Consider the following 11231-nt stretch of genomic DNA (forward strand, 5'->3'; position numbering starts at 1 on the left):
TTTGAATAAAAATGTTGTTATTTAAGTTATTTATAGTGTTAAGCGTTATAAATTATAATTATATTATTTATAGTTGTTAGTTGTTTAAGCGTTATACATTTTGTTTATATTGATTATATTATTGTTGTTCAAAAGTTATAAAAATCGAACCGGTAAAAATTTAACCGGTAAAAATCAAAATCCGACAAAGATCTTAGTCCGAAAAAAATCCGGTCGAGATCCGAAAAAAAACCGACCCCTAGAACCGGATCCGGAACCGGATCCTGATCCTGAAACTGAAAAATCCGGTTTTTTTTTTTGTCCGGTTTTTTTAAATCCGGATCCAGTTTTTGTGCATCTATAAATAGGGATGGCACCCGCGGGCGACGGGCACGGGTTCTTAATACCCGCGACCCGCCCGCCAGGATTTTTTCTTACCCGCGGGTCCCCATTTACCCGCCAACGGGTAAATTTTTCTGCCCGTACCCGCGACCCGCGGGTACCCGCAACCCACGGGTAACCCGCGGGTTTACAAAATGTGCATTTTTAACTAATTTTTAGTCACGGATACCGTCTACCCACGAGTAAAACCGCGAATAATTTTGAAAATTACGTTAAAAAATTAAATAATATAAATATAATTAAGTACATGTATGCGGGTAAACGGGTATACCGGCGGGTAACTCAAACGGGCATCACAGATTGACGGGTCGGGTTTTACCCGTGGCGGGTATGAAATACCCGCGACCCGCCCGCGACCCGCCAACGGGTACAAAATTTTACCCGACCCGTGCCCGCGGGTATATTTTTTCATAATTACCCGCCCGCCATGGGCACGGGTACCCGCGGGTCACGGGTTTTTTTCCGCCCATTGCCATCCCTATCTATAAACATGGTTGCCAAAATGAACCCATTTCTTGAAATCCTTCCACATTTATGAACTTTTGACCCAAAAAAAAAAATATTGTTTAATTAAACTTTTTTTTTAGATTGAGATATGCATTTTACATGTGCCCATATCAACTAATGAATTATCTAAAAGATCGGCAAAAAGATGGACCCAACTTGCCTAAACACCATACGAGTTGTAGGATAACGTTAGTCTATTCAAATAAGCAATCCTAAATCACTCATGCACATTCATGTTAGACGTTTTCACATTCCCTTGTCTTCTCAAGTTGGGTAGACATATTAATGTAAGACGAGAAGTTAAAAACTCAAGTTAAATATATGTACTGAACTTTAAAATAACACAAAAGGTACCTAATTATGATCCCCTCATTGTCTTAAGCAGGTGTTTTTTATACCTTCATGGCAATAAACCAAACCAATCATGGTTCTTAAGATCAATCACCCGAGAAAAAACAATGATTTATATAGACATTATGACCAATTTTCAGACAGGACATTGGCAAAGGCTAGTAATCATATAAACGGATATTAATGATAGAATCAGTAGTCATGTCAGAAAACGCACGTGGAGAATGTAAAAATTTAGAAATAAAAAAAGTTAACCCTCTAAAAAGTGGCATTTTTTATGGTGTTATCAAGTCGGGGACGCTTTACAAAACTACGAACATGATAAAACCATGAGCTAATGACTTCTTGATCGTTAAGCTAAGAATGAAAACAAGAAAATGACATCAAGATTTCAATAGAAGGGTTTGAAACATCAGCTATACCTCCATTTTTTTCTGTATTTACACGATTAACTCATCTTCAAGAAAGTTGTACTCAAATTTGAAGTCTGTCTTGATCCTTTGACACCTGATAGAATATTGACAAAAAAGATTGTTAAACAAAATGCACAATTATATCAAATCTACAATATTCGTATTCATATGGTTAATAGACTAGTTGCTCCAAAAAATATTAACAAAATGTGTGGTGTCCAAAAGAGTGAACATGTACATGTACAAAACAGGAAGTTGAAAAAGGTTGATATCAGATTTGCAGGAAGTTGAAAAAGGTTGATATCAGATATGGCAAATCACCCAGACTAGGGGCAGGTTGGGTAATATGTCAAAAGAGTCAAGTTGGCCCAAAACAGCCTATTAGACCGGTTTATCGATACGTCATTGAAAAAAATACTTCAGGCAGCTAACAGACTATTAGACTGGTTTCGCCTGTTTTCATTTACATTCTTCTTTTACCCATTCAACCCGTCAGAAATATAACATACCCTTAACCGGCCCATTCATAAGTAAATGGAGCGAAAATGCCACCTCTAGTGTTAATTTATCGACCCTATCAACTGACAACCAATGACAGATTGCAAAATATGATGTATAAGGTCCTAATGAAATTGACATAAACGAAGCATTTGGGTCAACATACCAGCCGTTTTGCATCTCATCATTGCCAATATGGAAATCAAAGTAGACATATGTTCCTTGTTCATAATCATCAGAGGCAAACTTTGGTTCTTCATGTCGTTGAAACCAGGTATTGTACTTTTTATGGTACCTCCATGATTGTTTCTTCAATTCTTTCGCAGCCAAATACTGTTGATAAGAATTCTGCAGAAACTCACACATCAGAAAACGCACAAAAAAAGAAAGAAAAAAAACTGTGACAAAAAATTTAGAGGTAATAGGACTAGAAATCATCAGATCAGATACCTGTTGATAGTAAAAAGCAAAAAATAAAGTATCGGTGCCGATGTTATCAGATCCAAGACGTTCCCAAAAGGCTGGGTTGTTGACAATCGGAGCTTGCACTTGAGGATAGCTTTGTGGGGTCACCACAGGGTGTCTCTGAAAATAGTAAAACCAATTCGTTATAAAATTATTCTTTAATCATAACGAACACATTATTTATCTATACATATGTATTAATGAACAAGAGGCGTTTACAGGTTAAACCAAAAGATGTGTTTCAAAAACAACCTGTTCCGTTAACCCACCCGTATAGTCATATCTAATATCAAACAAAAAGATAATGAGAAATTTTCATACTGCAGAGTATGTCTTTGGTCTTTCGGAGTCTCTGGGCTGGGGGAGTTTGTAAAAGGCAGACTCAAGCATCTGCAGGTTGTATTGGTGGTCATGAGCGGGGCCCAAGTTAACGGCTAATCCACTTAAGTTGTCTCCAATTGTACCAAGATCAGAAAGGCTTCTTCTTCCAATAACCCCGAGGCTACCTGGCTGACTCGATTGCAAAGGCTGTCCAGAAGACAGATCCACATCTCGAATAGCTTGTGTAAGGTCTGTCATTGAGCCAGATGCTCCAACCTGATGAAACAAATATGGAGACAGACAAACATTAATCATGACTACAAATGCTTCTGAGTTTATAGATTAAATATTTTAATTTTGTAATGTTATCTTTCAACAACTTGTCACTAAAAAGTCATAACTATAAAGACAATAAATCGGAATAGGAATAAGGCCAGTTGAGAATAAGTATACCTGCATATCTGATGTATACGGCACCTTTGGGTCTTCTTCATTAGCAGCATTCTTGCTAAGGCCGTCACTTTGGGGAACATCAGCTACTGAATCATCTGATAGCTTTTGTTGCTGACCCATCTCATCTACTTTTAAATTGTTAATTTCTGTTTGAAGTGCATATGGTTATTAAAATGATATGCAGATCACATGAGGATGATAAACGTATCGATGCAAACCATATTTCCCTTTTATATGACATTCAAAATTTTTTCAAAAAATATGAAGACAGACACAGTACAAAATTTAGAGTTAGTACCAGTCTCTTTAGATCCGGTAGACATATGTGCCTGTTGAGCAGACTGAAAATGCATCGAACTTGGTTGTTGTGCAGATGTGACAGTATTAGGACCAGCTGGCTGTAACGTAGTTGAACTTTGAGAATTGAACTACAAATAGAATTCAAGTGAATCTCTTACCAAATAATAGTAACAGCGACAACAACTATTTAAACGCACAAACAAGATAAAAACACACCTGTTGCAAAAGAGGGTTTTGCAGTGATGAAAATTGCTTATTGGGAGTCATGCCACCTTGTTGCTGCTGCACTTGCTGAAATCGTTGTAGAAATTTCTCCCTTTGATCTGGTGCTATTTCAGTTCTCCCACGTAACTGTCCCTGCAAATCATAATAATAATATAATAATAATATATAATAAATAATAAATAAATAAACAAATAACATACCCCTTCATGCTGAGTTTGGAATGAACTTCCGGGCCTCCACTGCATGCCAGAAACTCCAGATGGTGAAAAGACTCTTGCCGACGTCATACCGCCAGAATCACCACCATTAGTGATGTCAGCATCACCGATTTTAACACTTTGTGGCAACATCATTCTGCTACTCAAAGACGAAACCGGAGGATGCACCATACTAGAAACTGAAGGAGTAATACCACCAATGGTAGATATACTAGCACTAGGACTAATAGGAATAGCAACTGAAGGTTGACTGGTCAAACTGCCTCTACCCAGATTCCTTAATGCAGCGGCTTCATTGAGGGCTGGAGACGATATACGAACAGGAAAAGATCCAATATCTTCCTCTTTTGAAGTGTTGTTTATGGGTGAGGAAGGAATAGCGGTGACTGAATGGTCTGAAATACCCCTGACAGAACCTGGACCTGGAAGAATTGAAGGAGAAACAGGAACATGGGTTACATGGCTGCCAGCTGGCGTTGGAGGAGATGACGAGATTGTGCTGTTTTTTGGAGGTGGGATCTTTGGCCCATGATCTGAGCTAATGTCCTGGGATGCCATATCCTCAACTGGCTCTTGGACTGAAGCTCCCTGTTGAATACACAAAAGCAACTGTGACCAACGCAAAAAACTCAACTAGCCCACATCATATATTTTAGCAAGATATTAAGGGTAAACAAGGGGGGGGAAATTAAGAGTAAACAAGGCACAATAATATATATTCAAGTGCCATAAAAACTAGAGCATAAAGTGTCGTCGTTTAACATATAGAAAACATTAAACCTACCACATAATCAACAGAATGACTGTCAATTATCATTTTGAAGGATAAGCTTAATCCAATCTATGCTAAATAGCAGATACCCAAACTCCTCAACAAACTCTAAAACAATATACTGAACCCAATCTACGTTAGATACAAACGATCAATTATCAAAATAAATGTTGTCTTAAAGGAAATAAATATCATCAGTGCGATTCATTAGATCATTTCAAACTATTGTATTTTATGATATACTTCTGGAGGAGGCCTAGATATCACCAAACCACTCCAAGATAGAAACAACAAAGCCCATCATGAGCTAAACACTATAACCCGCAACCATAACAATACCTCGCCACCCCTATCATCAGCTGGAAACCTAAACCCGTTGTGCAAATCAGAAATTCATTCTAAGCATACATTATTTTTTAATATATTATTTTTCTTTATTTCGATGGAGCATTAGTCGAAAGGTTATTTCGGAATTGTGAGTAGTTGTATGCATGGGGTAAACAGTGTGTTCCTTGTAGGTTTATATACATATTCTCTCAAAAGTCAGGCGTTTATAGACGTAGAAAGGAGCAAGAGCCTTCCAATGCCCAAAAAACTATAACAAAAAGTGGCTCCTTTAGCTGCTCCATTGAGATACTAAAAAGTAGACTCGCCTAAAGCATAGAACGAGGGACACGTGTCATATGGTTGGTAAACTAATTTCTTAACATACCGGTGACTGGACAGGAGATGAAGACAAATCTTTTTTCATAGTTAAAACAGCACCAGTAGCACCAACACCCTGTCGTAATTGAAATTAATATAATGAAAATTAATCAGATATTGTACATATCTTATTCATAGTTTTAGTTTAGAAAATAATACATTGTCAACAGAAAAACTTATTTGGTTCTAATAGAAGCATCAGAAAAATGTGTCAAATCAAACCTAATGGAATGCATAAAAAAAAATCAAATAAATCATGTCACAATTTTTGTAGCCAAAAGGATGGGGAAGTACAAATAATAATGACAGTTAATCATTATAGCTTCGTACATCAACATTAAAAACATAGAAATGGAAATAGATACAAATCGAACCATATATAAACTCAAAATTGTTAATTGGTTTAATTATAGCTTTATAGCAAAACTTGATCAAATAAAACCAAGAGAAACCTCTGTTTGACACAAATTTAGGAGCGGACGAGGATGGGGAACTATGAATAACGACAAAAAGTGATCTTCGAGTTACATTGTTTTTGATAAAATAATGGGAGTACTTATATTGGAGTGCAAAGTGTAGTAACATCACTAAATTCAAAGGAAGCGAAACACTGCTTTATTTACTGTGCATGTGATCCTTACAAGAGCAAACAGTCACTACAAAAGAGGTCAATATGCAACAAGGAATTCTGATTTTGATTTTATATATAGGTATCAACAGCATGGAACAGGTCCTAGAACTATGATAGGAAATGCATAAGAACTTTGAAACATCGTTGGGAGTAAAAGTTAACAAACACAAATGTACAAAAATGAGGAATGAAATATACATTCAGCAAGTGAGGTTTTCAACATTAGTTGAAACTTATATACCTTAACAAGAGTAGGTGGCACGATGGAAACTAGATCTTCTAGCGCCTCTACCATGTCCAGTGATAAAGTATTGTATAAGTCATCAACATCCTCAAATTCGTCAAAATTCTCCTGCAGGTGAATGACTGAGTAGTTAACATCCAATAAACATATACCATCCTTACCGATGCTGTCAAAAAAAAAAAAAAAAAGCTATCTAGAGCTAGTTTTGGTAATGACTGAAAAAGACCCAGTATAAAATTTTAGCATAGTGATCAGAACATAATTATGTCCAAAACCAAATGCAAAAAAGAGATCATAGGTAAACTGGCTACAAATTTTCAGATACACGTACAAATCAGACAATGGCCATTTAGCATTGACTGGAAAAAGACAAAATATTAACTCCAAATAATGTTTGAGAAAACGTGAATGAAAGCATAAAGAATAAGAAGAAGAAAAAAACCTGATTTCGTTCCACATAGTCATCAATGAAGTCCTTCACGTCATTGACTTGCTCAGGACTCAACTCATCATTATCCAGCAGCCTCAATATCAACTCTAGCTTCATGATATGAGCCTTGTGTCGAGTAATTGATGACTCTAAGTGTGTCTACGAAACAAATTCAACTAATCAGTTATTAACTGTAAGGTAGCATTCATGAATTTAAGTCTAATACAAGGTAATGTTCCAAAAACTAAGGGCCCTTTTACTTGTAACTTATTTGGATCAATGGAGATTTGTATTATTTGTTCATCAATAACTGGTTGTTTCTTTGGGCCTTGAAATTTGAGTAAAAAGTGAACCCGGTGATCATTCACAACTGTAAAATGGCTTAAACCTATTATACACATTCTTACCAGTCTAGGAGGTCTCGCTTTTCCCTTTTTTACCGACAGCCCCTCCATCTCAGCTTCAAAACTGTCAATTTGAGATTCCAGCTCTGACACCTAACCAATTATAAGTATTGTCAGCTATGATATCCAAGTGACGATGCAAATACATAGACAAACTCTATAACAAAATTTACTTTGTTAACAGATCGGTGTCATGCCATCATGGAGACTCAGTTCCCTTTGAACTAAGTGCTCCACAAAAGTCAACCAAGTAAAGAATAATAGATAAACTCAAAGATCATATCAAAGGCCTTGACTGACTTGACTGACAGCAATCGTCGATTTATTGGCGACTTGACTGACTCTTAGAGCCTAAATTAAATTCTAGGCAGGAGTTAAAACCCATGGAAATTTGATTCTATCATTTTCATGGCGTCTACTTATTTTTATTTTATTATATTTTATTTTTTTTAAAAAACTTTTTCCTACTTAAAGGCCGGAGGTTCTCTCGGAAGCAATCTCTTTATCCGTCGAATAGAGAGAGGGATGACTTTCTCTACTTTTGAGAGTGTTTCACTCTGGGTGGAGAAATGACTTGTCTTTATTCTCGGATAGGGGAAGGATTGTCTACATCTCACCTCCCCCATACACCACTCATGTGGTATTGGGTTTTGTTGTTGTTGTTGTTGTTGTATCATATCAAAGGCCTTCAGATCATAAGTTTAGCTTCATACCGTATTGTTCAACCAATCTCTGGTCTCTGACTTTGCTTTTTCCTTTGGATCCTACAAAAAAATCGTCAACAAACAAACTTCACTACACTTGAATTACACCGGTTAGTATTTCAGAAGAAGTGCACCATTGTGTTATTATATTTCTTCCATGTTTAAGTTTAACATGTTACTTTAAAAACAAAGAATACATGCAATACATAAACAACATATGCTGACATTTCCATCCATATTAGTTACAGAACAATTATATATCGATTATAGGTGATGCAAATGCAAAAGGCTATTGTGATATGCAAAAATTAAAGCAATAGCTACCGTTTTGGGCTGCTGTCCCAATCCTTCCTTTGAAAAAGCTTTTGTCTTAGTCTCCTTCTCACAAATCTTAAACCGTTCCATTTCACGCTCAATCTGCTTTCGAGAATCCATCAAAGCCTGCTCATAAGACGCACTAACCTACGTCAACACGCAGGAGAAAACAAAACCTAATGTCAACAAGTAATAGAGTAACTGAAGTGAAATACAACTATCCAACTTTTCACATAAATTTTTTTTTAACCAGCTAAATTTTCGAGCAGCAGCTACATGTGAAACGTCAATTAAGAGTGAAATAAATAATTAAATTAAATAATAAATAATAGTAATGAAGTAGAAAATACAAATGACCTTTTTATCCTTGATCTCACTGGATTGAATCCATGTCTTAATCTGATCTCTATACCTCTGAAGCTTCTTTATTTCTTTCTTCAAATCAGCCTCAAACTTCTCTTTTTGATTCGCATTATCAGTATCGTAAACCTAATTTACATAACTATCAGTATAATTAAACATTACGCATAATAAACATTACACACAAAAAAAAATTAATGAATTAAAATAATTAGAAACGTTTATAAAATTACGAGCATGAATACCTTGTTCCATATGCTATCAAAAACCTCAACGCCTTCTTGAACTTTTTTCAGTACTCGATCGATCTCACCTTGAAGCTTTCTACTGGCTCCCATTGTTGTTAAATTGATACTAAATTGTTATATACGTAGATATGTTCGGGTAGTAAGAATTGATCATCCAATTACTTAACGAGCGAAATTTTAAGTGACCGGAGATGTGCTTATGATTTTGTTTCTAGGGTTCCGACGGAGTGTGTTGTTGATGGCAGTGAAGAAGATGAGAAGGGGATTATACGAATTTCGTAAAACGATAGAATAATAAAGTCGAATATAATAATTAACCTTTTTATAATGTGTGTTGTTGGGCCGAGTCCAATCACGATACTGATTTTCATTTCGCTAAAACCCCATTTTTCCCTTTTTCCTCGCAAAAAATAGTTATCTTATTTTTATTTTGACGTAGATCATAAAGAGAAAAACAAGGGGCAATCACCTTTTATCCATTTTTTTACCCTGGAACCCCAAAAAAAAAAAAATTTGACAAAATGCCCGCGCAAGGCGCAAGAGACCTTGCGACCTTGCGGCTTGCGTCCTTGCGCCTTGCGTCCTAGTGTTAATAAATTAGGTCAAATAAAGGAAACAGACACCACATACACACACACACCGAGAGACTGAGATCTTGCGACCTCTTTGCGACCGACGACGATTACGAAGAACCTTGCACTTGCGACCCCCTTGCGACCCGTCTACCCTTGTGACCCTTCTTCTGAGAATCACCACTACATCACCACCACCACCACCACCACCATCACCAGCACCACCATCATCAGTACATCTTCTCCACCACCATCACCATCACCATCAGCACCACGATTGGCGTATTGAGAAAAAGGAAGAGAAAAAAACCGACAAAAAACTCCATCAAGATGTCACAAGAACAGGTAAGTGTATCCTTTTAACTATTCTCGTTCGATTACTCATTTATTATGTCGAAATTGATTTATAAGTTTTGTTGCACACCAAGTGTTCGATGTAATGCTTCAACGAGCTTGGTGATGCAATACTCACTTAAACTGTTGCAAGATTTGTTAAAGTTACAGTCTTTGGAAACTAACATATTATAAAAACTGGAACACGATTGTTTAAGGGGCATAAAACTAGAATCTGGTGTAGGCACAAGGAAAGTCTTGCGTCCTTGCGCTTGTCCGAAGTAGCTGGCGCAAGGAACGTCTTGCGTCCTTGCGCCTGTACTTTTTTGCTGAAAAACTGTCTGTTTCAGGGATATGTTGAGGCGAAGTTGACGATGAAGAATATGTTGAATGTTATACCTCAACTAAAGGCATTAATGACTGAAAATCAACAAAAAATTTTTAGGGGTACTTGTTTTGGTCCTTGGCTAGATCTTTCTTACACGGACAATGATCCGGGCCTTGTACATGCAATGCTCCAAAGAAAGAGTGAGCGGCCGATAGGAATAGACGAAAAGTACCCAGCTGATGATGAGGAAATATGGTTTAGTTTCCGTCCGAATTTCAAAATTAGATTTAGTAGGCGGGAATTTTGTCTCGTCACGGGGTTTAGGTTTAGTCGTCGCACGGACATGGCACATTATATTCCAAGAAGTTATGATGTAGAAACACCACCGATTAGACGACGTTGTTTCCCAAAACGTAAAGATAATGCAAACATTACAATTACCGATATCCAAAAGCTTTTATATAATGGTGATGATTTTGTGGTTAGTGATGAAGATGTGGTGCGACTAGCCATTATTTTGATTGTGGAGAGAGCATTTATGGGTAAGCAAGGGATTCATGTGGTGAGCAAAAAATACCTATGGTTAGTCTAAGACTTTGCTAAATTGAATGACTACCCGTGGGGTAATCGTATTTGGGATGCCACTTACCCCGTAGTTAAAGATGGATTTCAAGCTCGGGAAAGTCAGTTAGAGGTCGGAAAGAGTTATACTTTGGCAGGTTTTATGTGGTCATTTAAGGTAAAAATAAAAGTTTGGTAGATTTGGTTAATGTTACTACATTTGAATCGTATATTATTTTATTATGCGTCCTTATTTATTTAATTTTGTAGATTTGGATTCTTGAGGCATATCGACGAACCATTAAAAGTTTTGCCCACAAGACAGACAAAAATGGAGTACCGAGGGCCTTATTTTGGAAACGTTCATCGGCTGAGTCTTTTTCAGTCACTGATTACCTGCATCTACTAAACGTTATGGTAAGTATTGTTTATAATATAGAAGTTTTGTTGGTGCTGGAAGAATACAGATTAAACATTTAGGATAAAATGGGT

At 36.8% G+C, this 11231-nt stretch overlaps 1 protein-coding gene across 4 annotated transcripts; it reads right to left on the reverse strand.

Annotated features, from left to right (window-relative positions):
• Positions 1-1464: 1464 nt before the first annotated feature.
• On the reverse strand, positions 1465-9218 carry LOC139896790 (general negative regulator of transcription subunit 3). 4 transcript variants are annotated; one of them, XM_071879429.1, is made up of 16 exons: positions 8943-9218; positions 8695-8826; positions 8347-8463; positions 8032-8082; positions 7322-7411; positions 6927-7073; positions 6482-6592; positions 5617-5685; positions 4115-4720; positions 3906-4046; positions 3688-3817; positions 3390-3535; positions 2937-3212; positions 2601-2735; positions 2317-2498; positions 1465-1746 (listed from the first exon to the last, which is right to left on the reverse strand). In XM_071879429.1, exons 1-16 carry the CDS (start codon positions 9033-9035, stop codon positions 1680-1682), a joined length of 2493 nt encoding a protein of 830 aa, XP_071735530.1. In that variant the 5' UTR covers positions 9036-9218; the 3' UTR covers positions 1465-1679. The 4 variants fall into 4 exon arrangements, with proteins under 4 accessions (XP_071735530.1, XP_071735529.1, XP_071735528.1 ...); XM_071879428.1 differs by having other exon boundaries at positions 3906-4040; positions 8347-8484; XM_071879427.1 differs by having other exon boundaries at positions 8347-8484.
• Between the last annotated feature and the right edge of the window lie 2013 nt (positions 9219-11231).

This window comes from Rutidosis leptorrhynchoides, chromosome 3 (assembly GCF_046630445.1).
Source record: "Rutidosis leptorrhynchoides isolate AG116_Rl617_1_P2 chromosome 3, CSIRO_AGI_Rlap_v1, whole genome shotgun sequence".
NCBI lineage: Eukaryota > Viridiplantae > Streptophyta > Magnoliopsida > Asterales > Asteraceae > Rutidosis > Rutidosis leptorrhynchoides.

Bases quoted from the DNA above. Each gene is read 5' to 3' on its own strand.
- LOC139896790 (XM_071879427.1), bottom strand. From the start codon at position 9,035: ATGGGAGCCAGTAGAAAGCTTCAAGGTGAGATCGATCGAGTACTGAAA. The intron at 8,083-8,346 runs GTAGCTATTGCT...ATTTTTTTGTAG, and splicing joins TGGGACAGCAGCCCAAAACG to GATCCAAAGGAAAAAGCAAA. The intron at 4,047-4,114 runs GTATGTTATTTG...TATGATTTGCAG, and splicing joins TCCAAACTCAGCATGAAGGG to GGACAGTTACGTGGGAGAAC.